Source organism: Pan paniscus, chromosome 19 (assembly GCF_029289425.2).
Source record: "Pan paniscus chromosome 19, NHGRI_mPanPan1-v2.0_pri, whole genome shotgun sequence".
NCBI classification, from domain to species: Eukaryota; Metazoa; Chordata; class Mammalia; order Primates; family Hominidae; genus Pan; species Pan paniscus.
In genome coordinates, this window is record NC_073268.2 from 21,850,911 (window position 1) to 21,877,686 (window position 26,776).

The following is a 26,776-nucleotide window of genomic DNA, read 5'->3' on the forward strand; positions in this document are numbered from 1 at the left end:
TACAATGGCGCGATCTCAGCTCACCGCAACCTCCGCCTCCTGGGATCAAGCAATTCTCCTGCCTAAGCCTCCTGAGTATCTGGGATTACAGGCATGGGCCACCACTACTCTGGCAATTTTTACATTAGAATTTTAGAATTAGAAGACAGCTTAGAACTCTGCCCTCATTTGTCAGTGAGGAAACTGCCCAAGACAGGAAAAATAGTTACTTACCCTAATGCTTATCCTGGCTCCAGTGAAATTAGCTCCCCAGCCAAAGCTGAAATGGATGGAACTAACAAGGACACATCTGCTGTCCCCAGCCCTTTCCAGAGGTGGGGAGGGATAGGAAGGGGAAAGGTTGTGGTGCCTGTTCCTGCTGATAGTGGGCATCAGGCTAGGCCAGGGTATCAGGCTAGGCCAGGGCTTCTTGGAGGCTTTGGGGAAGGGGTAGGGAAGGCTACCAGGTGTTGGAGAGAGGGCACTCATCTCCTTCAAGGCTGATGGAAGGTAGGATATGTGAGTCCTTCCTCTAAAGTGGCAGGAAACACTACTTTCTCTTTTTTATTTATTTATTTATTTATTTCATGGATCCTAGAACTGAGCAAACAGTACTTTCTTATCTTACTGGTTTTTGGGCCCCCACTCTATTCCTTTTATACAAACCTCACAGAATTCTAACTAGAAAGGCCAGGCGGGATGGCTCACACGTGTAATCCCAGCACTTTGGGAGGCCGAGGCGGGTGGATCACTTGAGGTTGGGAGTTTGAGACCAGCCTGACCAACATGGTGAAACCCTGTCGCTACTGCCGGGCACGGTGGCTCACGCCTGTAATCCCAGCACTTTGGGAGGCCGAGGTGGGTGGATCACAAGGTCAGGAGTTCGAGACCAGCCTGGCCAAGATGGTGAAACCTCATCTCTACTAAACATAAAAAATTAGCTGGACGTGGTGGCAGGCACCTGTAGTCCCAGCTACTCAGGAGGCTGAGGCAGGAGAATGGCGTAAACCTGGGAGGCGGAAGTTGCAGTGAGCCGAGATCGTGCCTCTAGCCTGGGCAACAGAGCGAGACTCCATCTCAAAAAAAAAAATGAAAAAAACTATCGGGTATTAGGCCTAGTGCCTGGGTGACGAAATAATCTGTACAACAAACCCATGTGACACAAGTTTATCTATATAACAAACGTTCACATGTATCCCCTAATCTAAAATAAAAGTTAAAAAAAAAAAAGGAAAAAACACCTGGGAGAAAAGAAAAATGATAAATTAAAAAAAAAAAAAGACAATGCTCCTAGCACCCCCATCTTTCAGGAATTTCCAAGGTTTTAGGAGCTTTGTGTTAGGAACTGGGGGCAGAGACCAAATGTATATTTCTTCTTATGTTATACTACCCCAGATAGGAAAACAGAAATTACTCTAGATATTTCAAACAAAAAGGGGTTGTATATAGGCAATTAGTGCTTTTCATTGGAGGGGCTAGAGGTGGTGAAGGTTGTGGGGAGGGGGTTGCACCACTGGCTTTCAGGCTACTTTACCACAGCTGATTTCCAGAGGATCGAAGAAGTCAGGAAACTTGGGACACCGCTGCTGAGGTCCTTGCAGCCCCACGGTCCCCAGGCTGGTGACTGGTGGGGGAGTATGGAGTCCAGCTGACCACCAGAGCCTGCACGCCTGCTGCTACAGGGGAGGAAAGGATGACTTCTACCTCCTTTCCACATTCCAAATTCCACGTGACTACCTTTTATTGGCAGCACCCTGCTGGCAAGGGAGCCTTGATGTGTGCTTCCTGGGCTTCCAGCACCTGCACAGAAAGGGGTGAAATGAGTGTCATGAGCAGCCACCACTCTGCAGCACAACTCCACATCCAGGCATGGTGGGGAGCCCTACTTATACTTGGAGGTTTCCTGGCACCCTACCCACTTTTGGTAAGTGTTTCGGTGTCCGAGGCTTTGCAAAAGAAGAAGGTATGGAGTCTACGGTGGAGTCACATGGTGGAGACCTAGCTAAGTCAGAGGCCTGGAGAGGTGTCATTCTAGCTGGGCAGCAGGTGACACACAACCATGCCCTGAGTTGATTGGAGAAACACCTGGGATTGACCCGGAGTTTGTTCTGGAATGTTTTCACTGGAAGGAAAGCTGAGCGGTCCGCAGGCCATATAGTATCGGAGAAAACATAGCCCTCATTGAAAAAGGCTGCCAGAGAAAATGTGCCCGCAGGGAAGTTCAGGGGTTTTGTTTGTTTGGGTTTTTTCTCTTTTGCTTTTTTTTCCTTTTGAGATGGAGTTTCGCTCTTGTTGCCCAGTCTGGAATGCAATGGCACAATCTCAGCTCACTGCATCCTCTGCCTCCTGTGTTCAGGCAATTCTGCCTCAGCCTCCCTAGTAGCTGGAATTACAGGCATGCACCACCATGCCCGGCTAATTTTTGTATTTTTAGTAGACACAGGGTTTCACCATGCTGGTCAGACTGGTCTCAAACTCCTGACCTCAGGTGATCCACCCGCCCCAGCCTCCCAAAGGGCTGGGATTACAGGTGCGAGACACCGCGCCCGGCCTATTTTGGGTTTTTGTTTTGTTTTGTTTTGGAGATGGTCTTACTCTGTCACCCAGGCTGGAGTGCAGTAGCATGATCTTGGTTCACTGCAACCTCTGCCTTCCAGGTTCAAATGATTCTCCTGCCTCAGCCTCCTGAATAGCTGGGATTACAGGTGCCCACCACCATGCCCGGCTAATTTTTATATTTTTTTGTAAAAACAGTTTCACCATGTTAGCCAGGCTGGTCTTGAACTGACCTCAAGTGATCCGCTCACCTTGACCTCCCAAAGTGCTGGGATTAAAGGCATGAGCCACTGCGCCCCGCCAGGAAATTCAGGTTCTGAAAATACACCTGTGGATCTCTAGCCTTGAACATCCTTGTATGCTGCTTTAAATGGCTGATCCTCAATGCCTCCCTTCCAACTCACACGCTCGTTCCCCTACATCAATCTCCCAGAAAAAGGGACCTGTTTTATTCTTTTTTTTTTTAATTATTATTATACTTTAAGGTCTAGGGTACATGTGCACAACGTGCAGGTTACATAGGTATACATGTGTCATGTTGGTGTGCTGCACCTGTTAACTCGTCATTTAATTAAGTATATCTCCTAATGCTATCCCTCCCCCCTCCCCCCACCCCACAATAGGCTCTGGTGTGTGATGTTCCCCACCCTGTGTCCAAGTGTCCTCATTGTTCAGTTCCCACCTATGAGAACATGTGGTGTTTGGTTTTCTGTCCTTGCGATAGTTTGCTCAGAATGATGGTTTCCAGCTTCATCCATGTCCCTACAAAGGACATGAACTCATCATTTTTTAGGACTGCATAGTATTTTATGGTGTATATGTGCCACATTTTCTTAATCCAGTCTATCATTGATGGACATTTGGGTTGGTTCCAAGTCTTTGCTATTGTGAATAGTGCTGCAATGAACATACGTGTGCATTTGTCTTTATACCAGCATGATTTATAATCCTTTGGATATATGCCCAGTAATGGGATCGCTGGGTCAAATGGTATTTCTAGTTCTAGATCCTTGAGGAATCACCACACTGTTTTCCACAATGGTTGAACTAGTTTACAGTCCCACCAACGGCGTAAAAGCGTTCCTATTTCTCCACATCCTCTCCAGCACCTGTTGTTTCCTTTTTAATGACTGACATTCTAACTGGTGTGAGATGGTATCTCATTGTGGTTTTGATTTGCATGTCTCTGATGGCCAGTGATGATGAGCATTTTTCCATGTGTCTGTTGGCTGCATAAATGTCTTCTTTTGAGAAGTGTCTGCTCATATCCTTTGCCCACTTTTTGATGGGGTTGTTTGATTTTTTATTGTAAATTTGTTTAAGTTCTTTGTAGATTCTGGATATTAGCCCTTTGTCAGATGGGTAGATTGTAAAAATTTTCTCCCATTCTGTGGTTGCCTGTTCACTCTGATGGTAGTTTCTTTTGCTGTGCAGAAGCTCTTTAGTTTAATTAGATTCCATTTGTCAATTTTGGCTTTTGTTGCCATTGCAACAAAAGTGTTTTAGTCACGAAGTCTTTGCCCCTGCCTATGTCCTGAATGGTATTGCCTAGGTTTTCTTCTAGGGTTTTTATGGCTTTAGATCTTATGTTTAAGTCTTTAATCCACCTTGAGTTAATTTTTGTATAAGGTGTAAGGAAGGGGTCCAGTTTCAGTTTTCTGCATATGGCTAGCCAGTTTTCCCAATACCATTTATTAAATAGGGAATCCTTTCCTCATTGCCTGTTTCAGTCTATCCAATTTTTAGATTTATTTCTCATTGTCTTTGTTAGAGACGGGCCTCACTTTGTTGCCCAGGCTGGTTTTGAACTCCTGTTCTCAAGTGACCCTCCCGCCTTGGTCTCCCAAAGTACTGGAATTACAGGCGGGAGCCCTGCGCCCGGCGAAGCCTGTATTAAGCCCTTTTATGCTCACTCTGCGGTAATGCAGAGAGCAGGGAGGAAGCAGAGGTGCCCTGGCATCTTCAGCTGGAGGTGAGCAGGGTGCTGAGGGTGTGAGAGGCCGGGCGCCTGGGGATGGGAGGCGGGACCACACCTTCACGGGGACGCTGCCACCCTACCCCAGAGGTCAGGGCCTCTCGCCCAGCTCTGGCTCTGAGGTCCTGGAGGGAGGGAGATGCTGTTGTGATTCAGAAGATCAGGGGAGGGCCACCCCCATTCGAGAAGAGTGAAAATCCTGAGCCTGAAGCAGAAGTGGAATCGGTTGGAGCCGAGGCTTTAGAGGGTGGCGTTGGGAAGAGGGTCTGGCGCCGCCCTATGGACTGTTCGGGCTCACGAGGCTGAAGGCTCCGAAGACCGCGACCTGCGAACCATGGGGAGGTTCCACGCGGATGAAGGCTACAGCCCCGGCCAGAGACCCTACACTAGGCCTGGACTTCTCCACCGGCTTATGACATGATAACTCAATAAGCTCCTTATTTAACGCACTGTTGTATCAGGTCCCTGTCGCAGCCACTGGCCCTATAGCCTAATAAAGGAGCGGGTGCACGCATTGGATTGGTGAGCTACCGCCACAGCAACGCGTCCTAATCAACCATCCCAAACGGCAGTTGGAATAAAGTTCTTGCAGGCCTGTGCTTGGGCTTGAACGCTGGGCCGGCCGCTGCGCTCTGTGGCTCCCTGCAGGCCTGCGGACCGGCCAGGGGGCTCCGATCCTTTTGGACCGAGGCTGAAGCAACGGCTGCACCAGAGAAGGCCTTCTGGGTGAAGGTGGAAGTGCACGGGGTCCGCAGAACCGCCTAAGGCGTCTTCAGGCGTGGGTTAGGAACTGGCAGGCTCTCCTTTGTGCTTCATTCCATGGCCAGAGCAAGACACGTGGACAAGCCCAAAGCCAGGGGCTGGGAAAGTACCTTCCACCCACAATGAAACCATGGCAAGGGGTGGGTGCATGTAGGGCTGAGGAATTGGGGCCAATAGTCTATCTATCCCGTGAGGAGACCTGCTGTGGGGGTTGCACAGCCTGGGTCTGCAAGCTTCACTGCCCTCGGCCTGGGCGTCCTGTGCTCCTTTGGCCTCTCTGGGTTAGGAAAGTATCCCTCTTATCTCTGCAAAGGTCAGAGTCCCAGTGTCTGCTTTCAAATATAAAACCAGCTCTTGGGGGTATGACCCTGAACTGTATGAGGGCTGCCCTTTCAGTAATTCTCTCTCCAGGAGTGAGAACCTCCCTTTCTCAATTTTAGGTTACATGGGTCTGAGTGTGTTTAGTGCAGTTCATGGTTGAGCAGGAAGATTAGAAATAAGGCCATAGAGACAACTATTTTCTTGGTGTTAAACTCATTTTAAACAAAGTGGAAAGTAAGGGATTTAGTAGGGAAATCCTTTCACCTTGGCAAAAGTATAGTCTATCCGGTCACAACTGGCACAGCATGATCCTTGGTGGCTTGGCACAAGCACTCCCTGTCCTCCATCAAGCCCATAATGTCCCTCAGTAATTCCACTGCATTTTTTTGCAGCTGCTGTGTGCTGGAGCTGTGGGGAACCCCTCGGTAATCTCTTGTCTGCTTTTTAGGAGCTCCTATCTCCAGGTCTTCTTTTGCTTCCCAAGCCACCCCACTTCTTTGAAAGGTCTGCAGGCTTGTCTACCTCTTCTCAGCTTGCTCTGCATGCCTTGGGGAAGCTCTTAAAGCACGGATCATGAAGGATGGGGGTGGAGGAGAGGGAAATGCATGTTTCCACAAATGGACCATGAGCCCACCAGGCAGGCTCTAGATGGGGAAAAAAAACCCTTACATTATCATGTGACTTGCACAAGAAAAAAGGTACCTGCAAAGGGTCAAGGGACCAGAGAGGAGAACTTGAGAGGTATTCTGGAGGAGGCGACTTTTGATGTGAGCTTTCTAGGTGAGTAAAGGGCATTGTAGATGAAAGGACTGGCTGGTAAGTGGCCAGCAGATAGAAATACAGGCTGAGCTCAGGGGAGGGTACACCCAGAGGTGGGGAGGAAGGTAGGAAGTGAAAAAGGAGGCTGGGCGTGGTGGCTCAGGCCTGTAATCCTAGCACTTTGAGTGTCCGAGGCAGGCGGATCACTTGAGGTCAGGAGTTTGAGACCAGCCTGGCCAACATGGTGAAACCCCATCTCTACTAAAACTACAAAAATTAGCTGGGTGTGGTGGTGTGCGCCTGTAGTCCCAGCTACTCAGGAGGCTAAGGTATGATAATTGCTTGAACCCGGGACGCGGAGCTTGCAGTGAGCGAAGATCATGCCACTGCACTCCAGCCTGGGTAACAGAGTGAGATCCTGTCTCAAAAAAAAAAAAAGGAAGTGAAAAAGGAAAGGGAGAAGGCCAGAATGGAAAGGGAGCTAAAGACAGACTGAGCAAGGCAGAGTTGGAGGCCAGCGCAGGAAGGGCTCAAAACATTTGCAAGGACAGTTCACATCCCACTGGTATGTCAGCTTAGATTTAAAGCACTACCCAGAGTTATTCAAAGCCAGACAGGAGAACTGCAGGCATCAGAATGCCCTGGGGACGGGTCCAAAATGCAGAATCCTAAGCCCCTAAAGAGTCACTCTACGATGAGATCCAAGAATTTGGGCTGGATCCCACTTCTCCTGTCCCCTGCCCTCACCACTGAGGACCTAAAGCATAATAAAAGGGGACAATCTCTGCCCTAAATAATCCCTTTTGGCAGTTACTTTCTGTTTTCAAACTTCAAATCTGTCCTCTGGGACTAACCTAGGAGATAAGGGGTAAGGGAATTAACATTTATGGAAAATGGAGGAACCCACATAGGCACCTGTGTTCACCTAATATTCCTTACCAAGCAGTGGGTGCTGCCATTATCTCCATTGTATGGATGAGAAAACAGGCTTAAAAGAGGTTAATCGACCAGGTGCGGTGGCTCACGCCTGTAATCCCAGCACTTTGGGAGACCGAGGACAGCGGATCACGATGTCAGGGGATCGAGACCATCCTGGCTAACACAGTGAAACCCCGTCTCTACTAAAAATACAAAGAAAAAAAAATTAGCCGGGCGTGCTGGTGGGTGCCTGTAGTCCAAGCTACTCAGGAGGCTGAGGCAGGAGAATGGCGTGAACCCGGGAGGCAGAGCTTGCAGTGAGCCAAGATCGCGCCACTACACTCCAGCCTGGGCGACAGAGCGAGACTCCATCTCAAAAAAAAAAGAAAGAAAAAAAGAATTAGCTGGGCATGGTTGCGCGCGTCTGTAGTCCCAAGCTACTCGGGAGGCTGAAGCAGGAGAATTGCTTGAACCCGGAGGCAGAGGTTGCAGTGAGCCAAGATCACGCCACTGCACTCCAGCCTGGTGACAGAGCGAGACTTCGTCTCTAAAAAAAGAAAAAGAAAAAGGAAAAAAAAAAAAAGAGGTTAAGTAACTTGGGCGGGGGCGGCCAGAGCCACAGAACTAGTAAGTGATAGAAGTAGGATTCTCACCTAGTTCTTTCTGATTCTAGTTGGAGAGGCAGCTTTGTTCAGTGGGTTTTAGAGCCAGGGCTGCTTAGGTTTGGATCTCACCTCTATCCCATATTATTTGCTGGGACTTCCTTAAAACAGTGTGGGGCTCAGGGCAACCCAATGAGTATGGGGCTAAGACAGCTGCCACCGAGTCAGCATTTTTCACAGGCCCCTCGAGATAGCACTGAAGACAGAAATTTCTAAATTGAATTTTACTGATGTTCAGGAAAGAGAAGTCAGTCACAACCCCCCTTGGCCCTCAGCCCCAAGCAGAGAGCCCAGAGTGTGCGACCTCAGGCAAGTACCAAAACCTCTCTGTGCCTCAGTTCCTCATCTGTAAATTGGGGCAAATGTCAGTTGATGTGAGGATTAAATATGATGATATCCTGGCTGGGCACAATGGCTCACACCTGTAATCCCATAACTTTGGGAGGCTGAGGCCGCTGGATTGCTTGAGGCCAGGAGTTCGAAACCAGCCTGGCCAACATGGTGAAACCCCATTTCTACCAAATATACAAAAATTAGCCAGGCATCATGGTGCATGCCTGTAGTCCCAGCTACTTGGGAGGCTGAGGCACAAGAATCGCTTCAACCCAGGAAGCAGAGGTTGCAGTGAGCTGAGATTGCGCCACTGCACTGCAGCCTGGATGACAGAGTGAGACTCTGTCCCAAAACAAAACGAAAAGCAAAGCAAAGAAAGAAAAGGAGAAAAGAAAAGAAAAAGCTGATATCCTTTTTTTTTTTTTTTGAGACGGAGTCTCGCTCTGTCACCCAGGCTGAAGTGCAGTGGCACGATCTCGGCTCACTGCAAGCTCCGCCTCCTGGGTTCACACCATTCTCCTGCCTCAGCCTCCCAAGTAGCTAGGACTACAGGCGCCCGCCGCCACATTTGGCTAATTTTTTGTATTTTTAGTAGAGATGGGGTTCAATAAAATGAAGCGAAATGGGGATGAAACATAATGAACCACAGCAGTTTTTTGTCCCTACTGTTCCCACCCTTCTGGGGAGCAAGATTTCAATGGAATCTTCTGGTGCTTCTCCTGACATCTCTTGCATGTCTCATTGTTTTTATCATTATTATTTTTTTGAGACACAAATGAGCTAAATGCTACTTCGAATTATTAAAGCCCATATCACTGGAGAAATAAGATCCCTATTATGAACACCTAGCAATAAGTACCATAATATACTTTACCTCTTCATTTTCCTCATCCAGGTATTTTATTTTAATACTATTCAGATCAAATGAAACTTTTACCTACAAAAGAAATACACATCTAAAGGCAAGTTATAATGTACATAGAAGTCAAAGGATGAGTTGGGCATATTTCATTACATATTAAATATTTTATATGGTTAAAAAAATCCACAAAATCAGAAGACAAACAACAACCAACCATCACAACCCACAGCAAAGGGCTAATATCTGCAACACACGCAGAGTATCAGCAAAACTGCTAATGATACAATTAACAACCCAGGAAAAAGTATACATAAAATTCATAGAAGTCAGAACACCTAACAAATACCTCAGAAGACTTTCAAACTTTCTGGTGGTCAGAACAATGCAAATTGAAAGCAATGAAATGTCATCTAATCAGAACAGCAAATTGTGTGTATGTGTGTGAGCACAAAAAATGGGAAGACTTGGGTTCTAGACACAGCTCTGGCCCATTACTAGACATAAAACTGTGAGCAGGTCAGTTCACCTTTGAGCTTCAGTTCTTTAATCTGTAAAATAGGTCTAATATGTCTGCTTTGCCAATCTCACAGTGTTACCATAAGGATCAAATTAAAAATGTATATGCAAGTTCTTTCAAAATGTCATTCAAATATAAAAATATTATAATAAAGGCCAGGCACAGTGGCTCATGTCTGTAATCCCAGGATTTTGGGAAGCAGAGGCAGGCAGATCGCTTGAGTCCAGGAGTTCAAGACCAGCCTAGCCAACATGGTGAAACTTCGTCTCTACTAAAAATACAAAAATTAGCTGGGTGTAGTGGCGCAGGCCTGTATTCCCAGCTACTCAAGAGGCTGAGGCAAGAGAATTGCTTGAATCTGGGAGGCAAGGTTGCAGTGCGCCAAGATCATGCCACTGCACTCCCGCCTGGGTGATAGAGCGAGACTGTCTCAAAAATAAAATAAAAAATTGGCCCGGTGTGGTGGCTCATGCCTGTAATCCTAGCACTTTGGGAGGCTGAGGTGGAAGGATCGTGAACCTAGGAATTGAAGACCAGCCTGGGCAACAAAGCCAGACCCTGTCTCCTTAAAAAAATTAAGTTCAATTAAACATTTTTAAAAATAATAAACCAGTCATTAGAACCATAAACCTGTACTGTTTTTGACAATGTAATGCACTGCCCTGTAAAACACTACAATTAAGACTGTTATTTTAAGGACCCTGAAGTCTGTGAAGATCAGGCACTTTTTTGAAACCCTAAGATAATTATCCCCCAGTTTTCTCCATTCTTTGTTTCTACCTAGAACCAAGTTCACCACCAAAACACAGTCCTGCTGACGTCAAGTATTCATTCATATGACATGTAATTACTGGGGTCGTTAAAATTTGGGCAGAATCTTTGTCAATTCACCAGGACCTTAGGCAAAAAATCAGGAAAATGAAGTGACTGACTCAGTCTGCCAAAAGCGGATATTCTGAAATACCACTTTCCAACTTTAAGAAACACTTCCTGCCAGGTGCGGTGGCTCACGCCTATAATCCCAGCACTTTGGGAAGCCGAGGCAGGCAGATCACGAGGTCAGGAGATCGAGGCCATCCTGGCTAACGCGGTGAAACCCCCGTCTCTACTAAAAACACAAAAAATTAGCTGGGCGTGATGGCGGGTGCCTGTAGTCCCAGCTACTCGGGAGGCTGAGGCAGGAGAATGGCGTGAACCCGGAAGACAGAGCTCGCAGTGCACTAGCCGCGATCGTGCCACTGCACTTCAGGCTGGGCGACAGAGCGAGACTCAGTCTCAAGAAAAAAAAGAAACACACTTCCCTACTCGTTAGGGAAATTAATCTTCATCTCTTTTTCTCAAATTACACAATTGGAAATTAATTTAGATATTCTGGAGCTCCTCCAGCTGGTGGGCCAACTAAGAGAAAACAGGAAGTGGGAGATTCTAGCTTAGCTGGACCATATCCAGGTCTCCATAAGGAACTCTCTTTGGCTGGCATGTAAAAAAATTCTTTCAGCAAGAGCATTAATCTTGAACGTGTGTAAACACGAAAGCTATGGTTAACCCTACCTGCTCCTTAGGTCTACAGCCAGTAGAGTCAGATAGCTGGGTCCTAGGCCTTCAGCTTTCATAATTGACATTATTGTTAAGTCCATGTGACTGACTCACCTTGTCTTGGCACAAGTTAGCTTCTCCTCCACGTCGATTTTTTTTTCTTTCAGCCTCAACAAAATCCCTTTAATGAAACAAACCTGGCAACCCGAGCTTTGGTTACTGTCTCCAACAGAGGCCTGTACAAGCCAAGTTATCCAAGCTGAGGCCGGGAGCGGTGGCTCATGCCTGTAATCCCAGCACTTTGGGAGGCCAAGGCAGGAGGATCGCTTGAGCTCAGGAGTTCAAGACCAGCCTGGGCTGGTCTTTGAGACAGCGAGACTTTGTCTCGAAAAAAAAAAAAAAAAAGTGTGGCCTGAAAGTTGAGTGTTTGACAAAAAGGAGAAACAGTGCCTTTCCAAAACCAAAGGTCCCTAACCAAGATCTCTTTAACGGGGTCTCGAAAAAAGGAGAATGGGATGAGAAGGATATATCGGTAGTGTCATTTTTTAACTTGCAGAGTTCATCCTAGTCTTCCAGTTATCGTTTCCTAGCACTCCATGTTCCCAAGACAGTGTCACCACCCCAAGGACTCTCTCTCATTTTCTTTGCCTGGGCCCTCTTTCTACTGAGGAGTCGTGGCCTTCCATCAGTAGAAGCCGGATGTTCTTGTGTCCGAAATTGGTGGGTTCTTGGTCTCACTGACTTCAAGAATGAAGTTGCGGACCCTCACGGTGAGTGGTACAGTTCTTAAAGATGATGTGTCCGGAGTTTGTTCCTTCTGATGTTCGGACGTGTTCAGTTTCCTCCTTCTGGTGGATTCGTGGTCTCGCTGGCTTCAGGAGTGAAGCTGCAGACCTTTGCGGTGAGTGTTACAGCTCTTAAGGCAGCATGTCTGGAGTTTGTTCGTTCCTCCCGTCTGGAGTTGTTCATTCCTCCTGGTGGGTTCGTGGTCCGCTGGCTTCAGGAGTGAAGCTGCAGACCTCTGCGGTCGGTGTTACCAGCAGATAAAGGCTATGCGGACCCAAAGAGTGAGCAGCAGCAAGATTTATTGCAAAGAGCACAAGAACAAAGCTTCCACAGCGTGGAAGGAGACCAGAGCGGGTTGCTGCTGCTGGCTCGGGCAGCCTGCCTTTTTTTTTTTTTTTTTTTTGAGACTGAGTCTCCCTCTGTCACCCAGGCTGGAATGCAGTGGTGCAATCTGGGCTCACTGCAAGCTCCGCCTCCCGGGTTCACGCCATTCTCCTGCCTCAGCCTCCCCAGTAGAGGGGATTACAGGCACCCACCACCGCACCCAGCTAATATTTTGTCCTTTTAGTAGAGTCGGGGTTTCACCGTGTTAGCTAGGATGGTCTCGATCTCCTGACCTCGCGATCCACCCCTCTAGGCCTCCCAAAGTGCTGGGATTACAGGTGTGAGCCACCGGCACCCTGCGGGGCAGCCTGCTTTTATTCCCTTATCGGACCCCACCCACATCCTGCTGATTGGTCCATTTTACAGAGGGCTAATTGGTCCGTTTTGACAGGGTGCTGATTGGTGCATTTACAATCCCTGAGCTAGATAGACACAGAGTGCTGATTGGTGCATTTACAATCCTCTAGCTAGACATAAAAATTCTCCAAGTCCCCACTAGATTTGCTAGACACAGAGCACTGATTGGTGCGTTTACAAACCTTTAGCTAGACACAGTGCTGATTGGTGCATTTGCAAACCTTGAGCTAGACACAGAGCACTGATTGGTGCATTTACAATCCTTTAGCTAGACACAGAAGTTCTCCAAGTGCCCACCAGATTAGCTAGATACAGAGTGCTGATTGGCGCATCCCCAAACCCCAAACTAGACACAGAGTGCTGACTGGTGCATATAAAATCCTCAGGCTAGACATAAAAGTTCTCCAAGTCCCCATCTGACTCGAGCCCAGCTGGCTTCACCTAGTGGATCCTGCGCAGGGCTGTGCCGGGCGCCTGCACTCCTCAGCCCTTGGGCAGTCGATGGGACCGGGCGCTGAGGAGCAGGGGGCGGTGCCCGTCGGGGAGGCTCAGGCCGCGCTGGAGCTCACAGGGGTTGGGAGGGGGCTCGGGCATGGCGGGCTGCAGGTCCTGAGCCTTGCCCCGTGCAGGGCGGCTGGGGCCCGGTGAGAATTCAAGCGGGGTGCAGGCGGGCCGGCAGTGCTGGGGGACCCGGCGCACCCTCTGCAGCTGCTGGCCCGGGTGCTAGGCCCCTGACTGCCCGGGGGCCGGGGGTGCGGGGCCCGCTGAGCCCGCGCCCACCCGGAACTCGCGCTGGCTGGCGAGCGCTGCGCGCAGCCCCGGTTCCCACACCCGCCTCTCCCTCCACACTTCTCCGCAAGCAGAGGGAGCCGGCTCTGGCCTCGGCCAGCCCAGAGAGGGGGCCCCCACAGCGCAGTGGCGGGCTGAAGGGCTCCTCCAGCATGGCCAGAATGGACGCCAAGGCCGAGGAGGCGCCGAGAGCGAGCGAGGGCTGCTAGCACGTTGTCACCTCGCATTCTGAACCACAGACTCTCCAACTCTCCGGCGCTTTTCGCCCACTCGGTCCCTCAGAACACGAAGGGCTCTCTCATCCTGTCACTAAAACGATTAGCTGTCCGGAGACACGGAAAAAGTCGCCCCTCTTCTTTGCAGGATTCCTCCCTTGAACTTCTCCAAACCCTCTTAGTGTGACGTGACCCCACCCCTAGCTAACCCAGGCTGCTTCCTTACCAGCTTCCCGCCCCCTGGGGAGGCGGCAATGCAAAGACCGTCCGCTGCCAGCTCTGCCGCTATCTCTGTGGGGTGAATCTAACATGGCGGATAAAGACAGTAACTAGTCCCGTTTCTCCGCGTTTTCGCCAAGAAGATTGGCTCTTACCACTTGTCCCTCAAAACGACCACCCCATTGACTGGTGGCGATTGCGTCGACGGAGACTGGGCAAAAGCAAGCTGAACCCGAAAAATAACAAACACTGGGGCTGAGAGGCGGAACTACGAGTGCGCAGACATGGGCCAGAGCGGATTTCCCCTGCCCCAGGCAAATTCGGCGCTCACTGCATCCCCGCAGGCCACTGACCTTAGAGGACTACTTGCCCCAGACTCCTGGGGCTGGATGGGAATTGTAGTCTCCCTAAAGAGTTGTAGTTATCTTTTTTAGGCCTAGTTTCTGCTTTCAAAATACGAAAACATAACAACACTCCAGTCCATAACTGTTGACAAGTACAAGCGCGCACAGGTCTCCAATCTATCCACTGGATTTCCGTGAGAATTGTGCCCGCTTTGGTATTGGATGTTCCTCTCCATAAGACTACAGTTTCTAAGGAACACTGTGGCGAAGACCTTTCATTCCGCAACGCATGCTGGAAATAATTATTTCCCTCCACCCCCCCAACAATCCTTATTCCTTATATTTACCTAAACTGGAGACCTCCATTAGGGCGGAAAGAGTGGGGGATTGGGACCTCTTCTTACGACTGCTTTGGACAATAGGTAGCGATTCTGACCTTCGTACAGCAATTACTGTGATGCAATAAGCCGCAACTGGAAGAGTAGAGCCTAGAGGGCAGGCACTTTATGGCAAACTCAGGTAGAATTCTTCCTCTTCCGTCTCTTTCCTTTTACGTCATCCGGGGGCAGACTGGGTGGCCAATCCAGAGCCCCGAGAGACGCTTGGCTCTTTCTGTCCCTCCCATCCTCTGATTGTACCTTGATTTCGTATTCTGAGAGGCTGCTGCTTAGCGGTAGCCCCTTGGTTTCCGTGGCAACGGAAAAGCGCGGGAATTACAGATAAATTAAAACTGCGACTGCGCGGCGTGAGCTCGCCGAGACTTCCTGGACGGGGGACAGGCTGTGGGGTTTCTCAGATAACTGGGCCCCTGAGCTCAGGAGGCCTTCACCCTCTGCTCTGGGTAAAGGTAGTAGAGTCCCGGGAAAGGGACAGGGGGCCCAAGTGATGCTCTGGGGGACTGGCGTGGGAGAGTGGATTTCCGAAGCTGACAGATGGGTATTCTTTGAGGGGGGGTAGGGGCGGAACCTGAGAGGCGTAAGGCGTTGTGAACCCTGGGGAGGGGGGCAATTTGTAGGTCGCGAGGGAAGCGCTGAGGATCAGGAAGGGGGCACGGAGTGTCCGTGGGGGAATCCTCGTGATAGGAACTGGAATATGCCTTGAGGGGGACACCATGTCTTTAAAAACGTCGGCTGGTTACGAGGTCAGGAGTTCCAGACCAGCCTGACCAACGTGGTGAAACTCCGTCTCTACTAAAAATACAAAAATAAGCCGGGCGTGGTGCCGCTCCAGCTACTCGGGAGGCTGAGGCAGGAGAATCGCTAGAACCCGGGAGGCGGAGGTTGCAGTGAGCCGAGATCGCGCCATTGCACTCCAGCCTGGGCGACAGAGCGAGACTGTCTCAAAAAAAAAAAAAAAACACCGGCTGGTATGTATGAGAGGATGGGACCTTGTGGAAGAAGAGGTGCCAGGAATATGTCTGGGAAGGGGAGGAGACAGGATTTTGTGGGAGGGAGAACTTAAGAACTGGATCCATTTGCGCCATTGAGAAAGCGCAAGTGGGAAGTAGAAGAGCGTCGGTAGTAACAGATGCTGCCGGCAGGGATGTGCTTGAGGAGGATCCAGAGATGAGAGCAGGTCACTGGGAAAGGTTAGGGGCGGGGAGGCCTTGATTGGTGTTGGTTTGGTCGTTGTTGATTTTGGTTTTATGCAAGAAAAAGAAAACAACCAGAAACATTGGAGAAAGCTAAGGCTACCACCACCTACCCGGTCAGTCACTCCTCTGTAGCTTTCTCTTTCTTGGAGAAAGGAAAAGACCCAAGGGGTTGGCAGCGATATGTGAAAAAATTCAGAATTTATGTTGTCTAATTACAAAAAGCAACTTCTAGAATCTTTAAAAATAAAGGACGTTGTCATTAGTTCTTTGGTTTGTATTATTCTAAAACCTTCCAAATCTTAAATTTACTTTATTTTAAAATGATAAAATGAAGTTGTCATTTTATAAACCTTTTAAAAAGATATATATATATATGTTTTTCTAATGTGTTAAAGTTCATTGGAACAGAAAGAAATGGATTTATCTGCTCTTCGCGTTGAAGAAGTACAAAATGTCATTAATGCTATGCAGAAAATCTTAGAGTGTCCCATCTGGTAAGTCAGCACAAGAGAGTATTAATTTGGGATTCCTATATGATTATCTCCTATGCAAATGAACAGAATTGACCTTACATACTAGGGAAGAAAAGACATGTCTAGTAAGATTAGGCTATTGTAATTGCTGATTTTCTTAACTGAAGAACTTTAAAAATATAGAAAATGATTCCTTGTTCTCCATCCACTCTGCCTCTCCCACTCCTCTCCTTTTCAACACAAATCCTGTGGTCCGGGAAAGACAGGGACTCTGTCTTGATTGGTTCTGCACTGGGGCAGGAATCTAGTTTAGATTAACTGGCATTTTGGCTTTTCTTCCAGCTCTAAAACAAGCTCCATCACTTGAAATGGCAAAATAAAATCATGGATGAAGCCGAGGGCGGTGGCTTACGCCTGTAATCCCAGCACTTTGGGAGGCCAAGGTGGTAGGATCACGAGGTCAGGAGATGGAGACCATCCTGGCCAACATGGTGAAACCCCCTCTCCACTAAAAATACAAAAATTAGCTGGGCATAGTGGCATGTGCCTGTAATCCCAGCTACTCAGGAGGCTGAGGCAGGAGAATCACTTGAACCAGGAGGCGGATGTTGCTGTGAGCCAATATGGCACCACTGAACTCCAGCGACAGAGCTAAACTCCATCTCAAAAGAAAAAAAAAACATGGATGATCCGTGTCATTGAGAGGATAGGTATTTGGAAGAACCTTTGTTTGAAACTGGCTGTGTACATACAATGAAATTACATACTTATTTACATACAATGAAATGCAGAGGTTTTTTTTTTATATAGGATCTCTGTCGAGAGGCTGGAGTGCAGTGGTGCTGTCACAGCTCACTGCAGCCTCAACCTCGTCAGGCTCAAGCAATCCTCCCACCTCAGCCTCCAGAGTAGCAGGGACGATAGGTGTGCACCACCATGCCCAGCTAATTTTTGTATTTTTTTTTTCTTTTTTTGAGATGGAGTCTTGCTCTGTTGCCCAGGCTGGAGTGCAGTGGCGCGATCTCAGCTCACTGCAAACTCTGCCTCCCGGGTTCATGCCATTCTTCTGCCTGAGCCTCCTGAATAGCTGGGACTACAAGCACCCACTACCACGCCTGGCTAATTTTTTGTATTTTTTTTTTTTTTTTAGTAGAGGCGGGATTTCACCGTGTTAGCCAGGATAGTCTTGATCTCCTGACCTTGTGATCCACCCGTCTGGGCCTCCCAAAGTGCTGGGATTACAGGCATAAGCCACTGCGTCCGGCCATTTTTGTATTTTTCTTTTGTAGAGATAGGGTTTTGCTATGTTGGCCATGCTGGTCTCAAACTCCTGACCTCAAGTGATCTACCCTCCCTTGGCCTCTCAAGGTGCTGGGATTACAGGCCTGAGCCATTGCACCCAGCCATGGTCTAAAAATCTTGATTGAAATACCACCTTTTCATTTCCAGACACCCCTATTTAAAATTACCACACCCCCAGCACACACTTTATCTTCTATTCCTGCTGCTTCTCCATAACACTGATTACTAGCTGACATTCTATGTAATGTATCCATTTTTTATCTCTAGTCCCACAGAATGTAAACTCCAGGATGGGAGAGATTTTTGTTTTGTTTACGTACATCTGTATGTTCAGTAGTTAGAACGGTACTTGGGACCTAGTTGCCACTCAATAAACATTTGTCAAATAAATAATAAACTAAACTAAATTAGTTCTTTAATTTTTTTAAATATGGTGATGGTTAGTAGTGAGTAACATTCAAAAAATAAGTTGAAAAGTTGTACCATTGCCTCTTACCCACAATAAAAAAGGGTAAATTCTTTTGGGCTTTATGAAAGTTGTTTTTCATATTTGAAGTCAAGTTAATCAGATTAAGGAAAATGTATGTTGTGTTTTCAGAGCGATACAAGATTTATAAATAACCATCCTCTCCCTTGCCCTTCAACATTATAGCTAAACAAAAATAAGAGGAAAACAAGATTCACAATTTATCAATTTATTGAAAATCAGAGCCAGAGAAGCAGGAAATGACATTGTAGGAAAAAACTGCTTTTGAAAAAGCACAAAACTTACTCATGACAATCAGTGATCAGGAAAATCCTCAATAGTGTGGCATTTGGATACATTTATGTTTCATTTCCATGGGAGAGAGTCATAAAAATAGGATGTTCTTTCTCATTCTGGCAAATTAAACCATCAATTAAAAACTCAGATACATAAAAATTAAAGATGTAAGAATGAAAATGCTAAATTGTTATTTTCAGTCAACTATTATGTTTTCTAGCTTTTCATTGCTTTTTTCTGTTTCCTGTTAGATTAATTTCTTTCTTTTTTTTTTTTTTTTTTTTTGAGACAGACTTTCGCTCTTGTTGCCCAGGCTGGAGTGCAGTGGCACAATCTCGGCTCACCACAACCTCCACCTCCCGGGTTCAAGCAATTCTGCTGCCTCAGCCTCCGGAGTAGCTGGGATTGCAGGCATGTGCCATCACACCAGCTAATTTTGTATTTTTAGTAGAGACAGGGTTTCTCCATGTTGGTCAGGTTGGTCTCGAACTCCTGACCTCAGGTGATCCTCCTGCCTCGGCCTCCCAAAGTGCTGGGATTACAGGCGTGAGCCACCGCTCCCAGACTTTTTGTTTTGTTTTGTTTTGTTTTTTTGAGACACAGTCTCGCTCTGCTGCCTAGGCTGGAGTGCAGTGGCGCGATCTTGGCTCACTGCCAGCTCCGCCTCCCGGGTTCAGGCCATTCTCCTGCCTCAGCCTCCCGAGTAGCTGGGACTACAGACGCCCACCACTATGCCCGGCTAATTTTTTGTATTTTTAGTAGAGACGGGGTTTCACCATGTTAGCCAAGATGGTCTCGATCTCCTGACCTTGTGATACACCCGCCTCAGCCTTCCAAAGTGCTGGGATTACAGTCCTGAGCCACTGCGCCCGGCCTGGACCTTTTTTTTGGGGGGGGTGGGGGGGATGGAGTCTGGCTCTGTCGCCCAGGCTGGAGTGCAGTGGCGCCATCTTGGCTCACTGCAACCTCCGCCTGCCAGGTTCAAGTTCAAGCGCTTCTCCTGCCTCAGCCTCCTGAGTAGCTGGGATTATAGGCGCACGCCACCGTGGCCGGCTAATTTTGTATTTTTAGTAGAGATAGGGTTTCATCACGTTGGTCAGGCTGGTCTTGAAGTCCTGATCTCGTGATCCACCCGCCTCGGCCTTCCAAAGTGCTGGCGTGAGCCACTGCGCCTGGCTTAAGATTAATTTTTGTTTGTTTTGTTTTTGAGACAGAGTCTCGCTCTTTCACCCAGGCTGGAGTGCAGTGGCGCGATCTCGGCTCACTGCAAGCTCCACCTCCCGGGTTCACGCCATTCTCCTGCCTCGGCCTCCCAAGTAGCTGGGACTACAGGCGTCCACCACCGCGCCCGGCTAATTTTTTGTATTTTTAGTAGAGACGGGGTTTCACCGTGTTAGCCAGGATGGTCTCCACCTCCTGACCTCGTGATCCGCCCACCCCGGCCTCCCAAAGTGCTGGGATTACAGGCGTGAGGCACCGCGCCCGGCCTTAAGATTAATTTTTATGGTGTTTTACATTCATTTGTATGGAAAGTTCTAGGATAGGGATCATATTTCACTTCCTTTTAATATAGTACAGTATAGCACAATTTGCAGTTATGTCTTAATATGTGATCAGGAATGATCATGACTGGAAACAGTGTTATTTGTGGTAGCTATAGGGTAGGTAAGGTTTTCAGCCTGTTTTAGGTTTCTTGTACTAAAATTCCTTCTGCTGTCTTCTAAGTCAATATTGGCAGCTATTTCTGACAATTGGTAGTTCTTTGTAACTTTTTACCTATGACTATAACATTTTTGACTTTCAGAAGAATTTGCTAAAATGTGTTCCCCGGTGGGTTGTTGTTTTTCAGCCTAAACCTAGCTGCTTTTTCCAGTCACTTATCCATATTGGAAGCTCAAAATGCAAATATACAGTAGGCCTAAAATATTGCCTGGTTTGAAAAGTGTTTAAAATATTTGAATCATTTTTATAGTAAACATTTACTCTCATCAGGACCTAGAAGGGGAACATTTTAATTTTTTTTCTTTTCCCTTTTCACAGTCTTCCTTCAACATTCATTACCTTTTTACATATTGGAGTTTTCATCTGTTCAAAGTTTGTGTTTACAGTGTGTTTATATAGTTTAGATTATAATTACCATACTGAAATATAATTGTTTCAGAATTGAGTCAGTGGTGAGAATGAAAGCCATCTGGTATGATAACTGAATCCAATTTTTCTTTTACGGAGAATTTCTTTGAAATGTAGCTTATCTCAGAAATAGGGATTTAGTAACCAATCAGAGTTTTCTTTGTCAAGGTTGTTTTTCTTTTTAAAGTCACGTTTGGTCCCAGTAATAATACCAATGTTGGTACAAGTTATCTCAGGTTGTGAAGCATTTTTCCCAAGTCATCTCAGGTTGTGAAGCATTTTCCCAAGTAGCATTTAATTTTATTCTTGCAATAGCCCAAGGAGTCTGGCAGGGTGAATGGCAAGAGAAGGAAACAGGTTCAGGTAGAATGGTTAGCCCAAGGTGGCTCTGCTTATATACACAACTGGTAGTAGAAACCCAGCCTCCTGACTTAGTTCATTGTTTTTCTTTTCACTGCCCTGTGCTATGTCAAAAACCCCATGATTACAAGAGTTGTATTACAACCCTTCACAATAAGGTTACTGTCCACAAGCTTTTCTTGTGATCCTTTTCTTTTTTTTTTCTTTTTTTGAGATGGATTCTCTGTCACCCGGGCTGGCCCGCCTTGGCCTCCCAAAATGCTGGGATTACAGCGTGAGCCACCGCACCTGGCCCTTGTAATCCTTTTCTAAAAAGTTAAATATTTAATGAAAAGAACCACATTCTTGTCACACTGCCAGGTTAGTCGTTCTTTGATATCTTGCCTGGACTTTATCCAAAAAATCCGTTTCAAAAATTCACATTTAGAGCTAAGTGTAGTGGCTCACGCCTGTAATCCCGGTCGAGGCAGGTGGATCACTTGAGGTCAGGACTTCAAGACCAGCCTGGGCAATATGGTGAAACCCCTTCCCTACCAAAAATACAAAGAAATTAGCCGGGTGTGGCAGCACGCGCCTGTAGTCCCAGCTACTTGGAAGGCTGAGGCACAAGAATCACTTCAATCTGAGAGGCAGAGGTTGCAGTGAGCCAAGACCACACCACTGCACTCCAGCCTGAGCAGCAGAGTGAGTGAGACTCCATCTCCAAAAAAAAAAAAAGGTTCACATTCAGAAGAAAGCTAAAGGCCGGGTATAGTAGCTCACACCTGTAATCCCAGCACTTTGGGAGGCCGAAGCAGGAAGATTGCTTGATGCCAGGCATTCAAGACCAGCATGGGCAACATAGTGAGATCCTGTCTCTACAAAAATTAATTAACATTAAAAATTAAAAAGATGGCTGGCATGGTGGCTCACTCCTGTAATCCCAGTACTTTGGGAGGCCAAGGCATGGTGGTGCATGCCTTTAGTCCCAGCTACTTGGGAGGCTGAGGCAGGAGAATCACTTGAATTCAGGAGGCGGAGGTTACAGAGAGCCGAGATCGTGCCACTGCACTCCAGCCTGGGCGACAGAACGAGACTCTGTCTGAAAAAAAAAAAAGAAAATTAAAAAGACCAGAATAAAGCTAAAGATTTAAAATAGCCTGTAGGTTCCTACCAGAAGTTACCAGCTACCTCTCTCATGGTCTTTCCCTACAATATCCTCCTGGATTATTACATTTTAGCACCTTGACCTATCTGATGTCCTGCATACACAGGCATGGTCCTGCTCAGGGTTTGCCTTCTCTGCTCCCTCTTTCCTGGAATGCTCTTCCCCTAATTGTTGCATAGTGTGTTTCTTTACATTATTAAGCTATCCTCTAGTCTCACCTCAGTGAAACCTTTCCTGACTCCCCCCATGTACATCTCACCCCCACATAGATATTGAACTACCTGTTTCCCCTTACCCTGCTTAATTTTTCTCTTTAATGCACTTATTCCCATGTATTCTTTAATTCCGTATCAACTGTCTACCACACTAGAATATGAGCTCTATGAGAGCAGGCTTTATTTTGTAAACTGCTACATTTCTATCTCCTAGAATAGTACTTGAATATAGTAGTAGATACTTAATAAACACTTGTTATATTAGTATAATAAATGAACTAATCTCAGGAATGCCTTGGTTTTGTGGATAGACAGGTAGGGATGGGAACTTGGGTGACGTATTTTCTAAAGTTTTTATTTTTAAGCTTATTATTGTTATTATTTTGAGATGGAGTCCAGCTCTGTCGCCCAGGTTGGAGTACAGTGGCGCGATCTTGGCTCACTGCAACGTGCACTTCCCCGGTTCAAGCGATTCTCCTGCCTTAGCCTCCCAAGTAGCTGGGATTACAGGCGCCTGCCACCATGCCCAGTTAGTTTTTGTATTTTTAGTAGAGACAGCGTTTCACTGTGTTGGCCAGGCTGGTCTCGAAATCCTGACCTCATGATCTGCCTGCCTCGGCCTCCCAAGTGCTGGGATTACAAGCATGAGCCCCCGTGTCTGGCCTTATTTTCTTTTTTTTTGAGACAGAGTCTTCCTCTGTCACCTAGGCTGGAGTCCAGTGGCGCGATATTGGCTCACTCTGCAACCTCCACCTCCAGGATTCAAGTGATTCTTCTACCTTAGTCTCCAAAGTAACTGAGACCACAGGCATGCGCCACCACGCCCGGCTAATTTTTGTATTTTTAGCGTAGACAGGGTTTCACCATATTGTCCAGGATGATCTGGAACTCCTGAGCTCAGGTGATCCACCCACCTCAGCCTCCCAAAGTGCTAGGATTACAGGCATGAGGCACCATGCCCGGCCTTAAGCTTATCATTTTCTAAATTTCCTTTAGTGAGTACTTATTACACTGTTTTTACAAAGTAATCACAAACCAAACATCATGCCTCTTCTGAAGTGATCTAATAAGAGTACACAGTACCATCTGTAAAGTGTTCTTGCCAGAAAGTTGAACCTGAATGTGATTAAGCCTGTAAGTCTAGTTTATAGGAAATAAGGCTAGAGGAACAAGTTAAACCTCACCATAGGGTTATACAATCAGCAAAATCCAGAATGGGGGAAACTCCACAGGTCAAATGACCTAATTTTAAAAATAAATGACAAGGGAGAAAAAGTAAGGGACACCTATAGATCAGAAGACACTTGGGGCTGGGCATGGTGGCTCACACCTGTAATCCCAGCACTTTGGGAGGCCAAGGCAGGCGGATCACCTGAGGTCAGGAGTTCAAGACCAGCCGGCCAACATGGTGAAACCCCATCTCTACTAAAAATACGAAAAATTAGCCGGGCGTGGTGGCGCACGCCTGTAGTTCCAACTACTTGGGAGGCTGAGGCAGGAGAATCACTTGAACTTGGGAGGCAGAGGTTGCAGTGAGCCGAGATCGCACCATTGCATGCCAGTCTGGGCTACAAAAGCAAAACCCGGTCTCAAAAAAAAGAAGACACTTGGGTTTGGGTGTAGTTGGCTCATGCCTGTAAACCCCGTGCTGGGAGGATTGCTTGAGCCCAGGAGTTCAAGGCTGCAGTGAGGTATGTTTGCACCACTGCACTCCAGCCTAGGTGACAGAGTGTGACCTTATCTTAAAAGTAATAATAATTAAAATAATCTGGGGTAGGGGTGGATATGGGTGAAACAGCTTGGCCATGAGTTGATGGTTGTTGGACCAGGGTGATGGTCCATATAGTTCATTTTATTATTTTATTTACTTGAAATTTTGAAATACTTGAAATTTTCCATATTAAGTTAAAAAGGCATTTACAGTAAACAAAAAAAAAGTGCCAGGAAGGAATTCAAAAGAAATATAAGCAGAAAATTTTGTCTTTATGGAGCTTAAAGATATGAGATGTGCACCCACAGTGATAGTGCAGAAAAATATATCACTGGAAATGAATTCGTACGAACTATTATCAACTAATCTTTTAAATGCTGATGATAGTATAGAGTTTTGAAGGGATCAATATAATTCTGTTTTGATATCTGAAAGCTCACTGAAGGTAAGGATCGTATTCTCTGCTGTATTCTTAGTTCCTGACACAGCAGACATTTAATAAATATTGAATGAACTTGAGGCCTTATGTTGACTCAGTAATAACAGCTCAAAGTTGAACTTATTCACTAAGAATAGCTTTATTTTTAAATAAATTATTGAGCCTCATTTATTTTCTTTTTCTCCCCCCCTCTACCCTGCTAGTCTGGAGTTGATCAAGGAACCTGTCTCCACAAAGTGTGACCACATATTTTGCAAGTAAGTTTGAATGTGTTATGTGGCTCCATTATTAGCTTTTGTTTTTGTCCTTCATAACCCAGGAAACACCTAACTTTATAGAAGCTTTACTTTCTTCAATTAAGTGAGAACGAAAAATCCAACTCCATTTCATTCTTTCTCAGAGAGTATATAGTTATCAAAAGTTGGTTGTAATCATAGTTCCTGGTAAAGTTTTGACATATATTATCTTTTTTTTTTTTTTTGAGACAAAGTCTCGCTCTGTCGCCCAGGCTGGAGTGCAGTGGCACGATCTTGGCTCACTGCAACCTCCGCCCCCCGAGTTCAAGCGATTCTTCTACCTCAGCCTCCCAGGTAGCTGGGACTACAGGCACCTGCCACCATGCTTGGCTAATTTTTGTACTTTTAGTAGAGATAAGGTTTCACCATATTGGCCAGGCTGGTCTCGAACTCCTGACCTTGTGATCCACCTGCCTCGGCCTCCCAAAGTTCTGGGATTACAGGCGTGAGCCACCACACCCGACTGACATATATTATCTATTAGGATGTAACATCATTTTGAACAGTGTTTTGTATTTTTTGTGTCCATCAGTGAAAGCAAACTGCAAGCAGTTGTGAAATAAGCACATTGTGTTTGAGCCTTCCCAGTTTCTCCTTTCTGTTCATTTCTGCATATCCTTATGCATTCCCCCTTCTAAGGGTCAGTGTTTGCCTGCTTTGTAATCATTGTGAAGACAGGAAAGGACCTGATACCGGTTTCTATTTAGGCCAAAATTCATTTATAGCAGTGATTCAAGTTATATTTACGTATTTGATGATCTTGCCCTTTGAAATGAAAATGTTTGTTTCTTAATAAAAGAATTTCAGAAAAAGTAGAGTAGGTAATTTAGTAGAACAAGTGGGCTTTCTCCTTTTCTTTATGTTAAGCTATGGCTCATGTCTTACCTTAAATGTCAACTAATTTGTTTTTAAGTATTTATGTACCTGGTACATAACCTGGTACCAGGTACAAACTATATACTTGGTAAAAACTTTATTAGCACAAAAAGGTATATGATGCAAAGTATACTTCCCTCTTACCCTACAACCCCTGCCTCCCTGTTCCCTCCCCAGACAACCACAATGATCAATTTCTTATGTATCCTTTGAGGAATTTTTAAATTCCAGAGTTCTTAACTTGGGGTTTATGAATAGTCTTTATGAATTTCCTAGAATTATATTTAAATTGTATTCAAAACTATGGCCATGTACATTTTTCTGGGAAGATAGTCCATAATTTTCATCTGAGTGAGCTAAGATCATGCCACTGCATTCCAGCCTGGGTGACAAGAGGGAGACTCAAAAAAAAAAAAAAAAAGTCCCAGTATTTACTACAGATAGCTAAAGATTAACCTTTAAAGCCCTGGGGCTTTCAATTTATCTGGATGAGAATCTTTCTGGAATGAACTGTATGTTTTCTTGTCAGCCTGAGTAACAAATGCTGAACATACTATACTATTACAGGGACTCAAGGGCCCAGTGTGATAGCTCCTGCCCATAACCCCAGCACTTTGGGAGGCCACGGCAAGAAGATCACTTAAGGCCAGGAGTTCGAAGCTATAGTGAGCTATGATCACACCACTGCACTCCAGCCTAGATGACAGAGTGAGACCCTGTCTTTTTTTTTTTTTTGAGATGGTGTTTCACTCTATTGCCCAGGCTGGAGTGCAGTGGTGTGATCTCGGCTCACTGCAACCTCCACCTCCTGGGTTCGAGCGATTCTCCTGCCTCAGCCTCTTGAGTAGCTGGGATTACAGGCATCTGCCACCACACCCAGCTAATTTTTGTATTTTTAGTCGAGACAGGGTTTTCATCATGTTGGCCAGCATGCTCTCAAACTCCTGACCTCAGCTACCTTGGCCTTAAAAAGTGTTGGGATTACAGGTGTAAGCCACCGCGCCTGGCTGACCCTGTCTCTTAACAAAAAAAGAGAGATTAAGTTATGAACATAGTTGCTTCGAGAACTTGTGGAAGAAGGAAATTATAGGCTTATAGGCAGAGATAATAATACGAGCAAATGTACAAATAAAAGAAAATAGAGGACGGGCGCGGTGGCTCACGCCTGTAATACCAGCACTTTGGGAGGTCGAGGT

General features: G+C 46.5%; 2 protein-coding genes across 53 annotated transcripts in view; one reads left to right on the forward strand and one right to left on the reverse strand.

Annotated features, from left to right (window-relative positions):
- The window catches only part of NBR1 (NBR1 autophagy cargo receptor), a 78,229-nt gene extending 63,417 nt beyond the window's left edge, over positions 1-14,812 (reverse strand). Inside the window, exons 1-2 of one of the 2 annotated variants that reach the window (XM_014342025.5) lie at positions 14,622-14,812; positions 1,514-1,779 (exon numbers count right to left, since the gene is read on the reverse strand). In XM_014342025.5, coding sequence (XP_014197511.4) covers positions 1,514-1,779; positions 14,622-14,640 — 285 coding nt within the window. In that variant the 5' untranslated portion in view covers positions 14,641-14,812. The remainder of the gene's footprint in view (positions 1-1,513; positions 1,780-14,621) is intronic. The other variant, XM_055100888.2, reaches the window with a different exon arrangement.
- A 75-nt stretch (positions 14,813-14,887) lies between these two features.
- BRCA1 (BRCA1 DNA repair associated) overlaps positions 14,888-26,776 on the forward strand; it is a 91,641-nt gene continuing 79,752 nt past the window's right edge. For 17 of the 51 annotated variants that reach the window (XM_034941182.3, XM_034941183.3, XM_034941184.3 and 14 more), the window contains exons 1-3: positions 14,888-15,121; positions 16,264-16,362; positions 24,612-24,665. In XM_034941182.3, coding sequence (XP_034797073.2) covers positions 16,283-16,362; positions 24,612-24,665 — 134 coding nt within the window. In that variant the 5' untranslated portion in view covers positions 14,888-15,121; positions 16,264-16,282. 51 annotated transcript variants of the gene reach the window in all.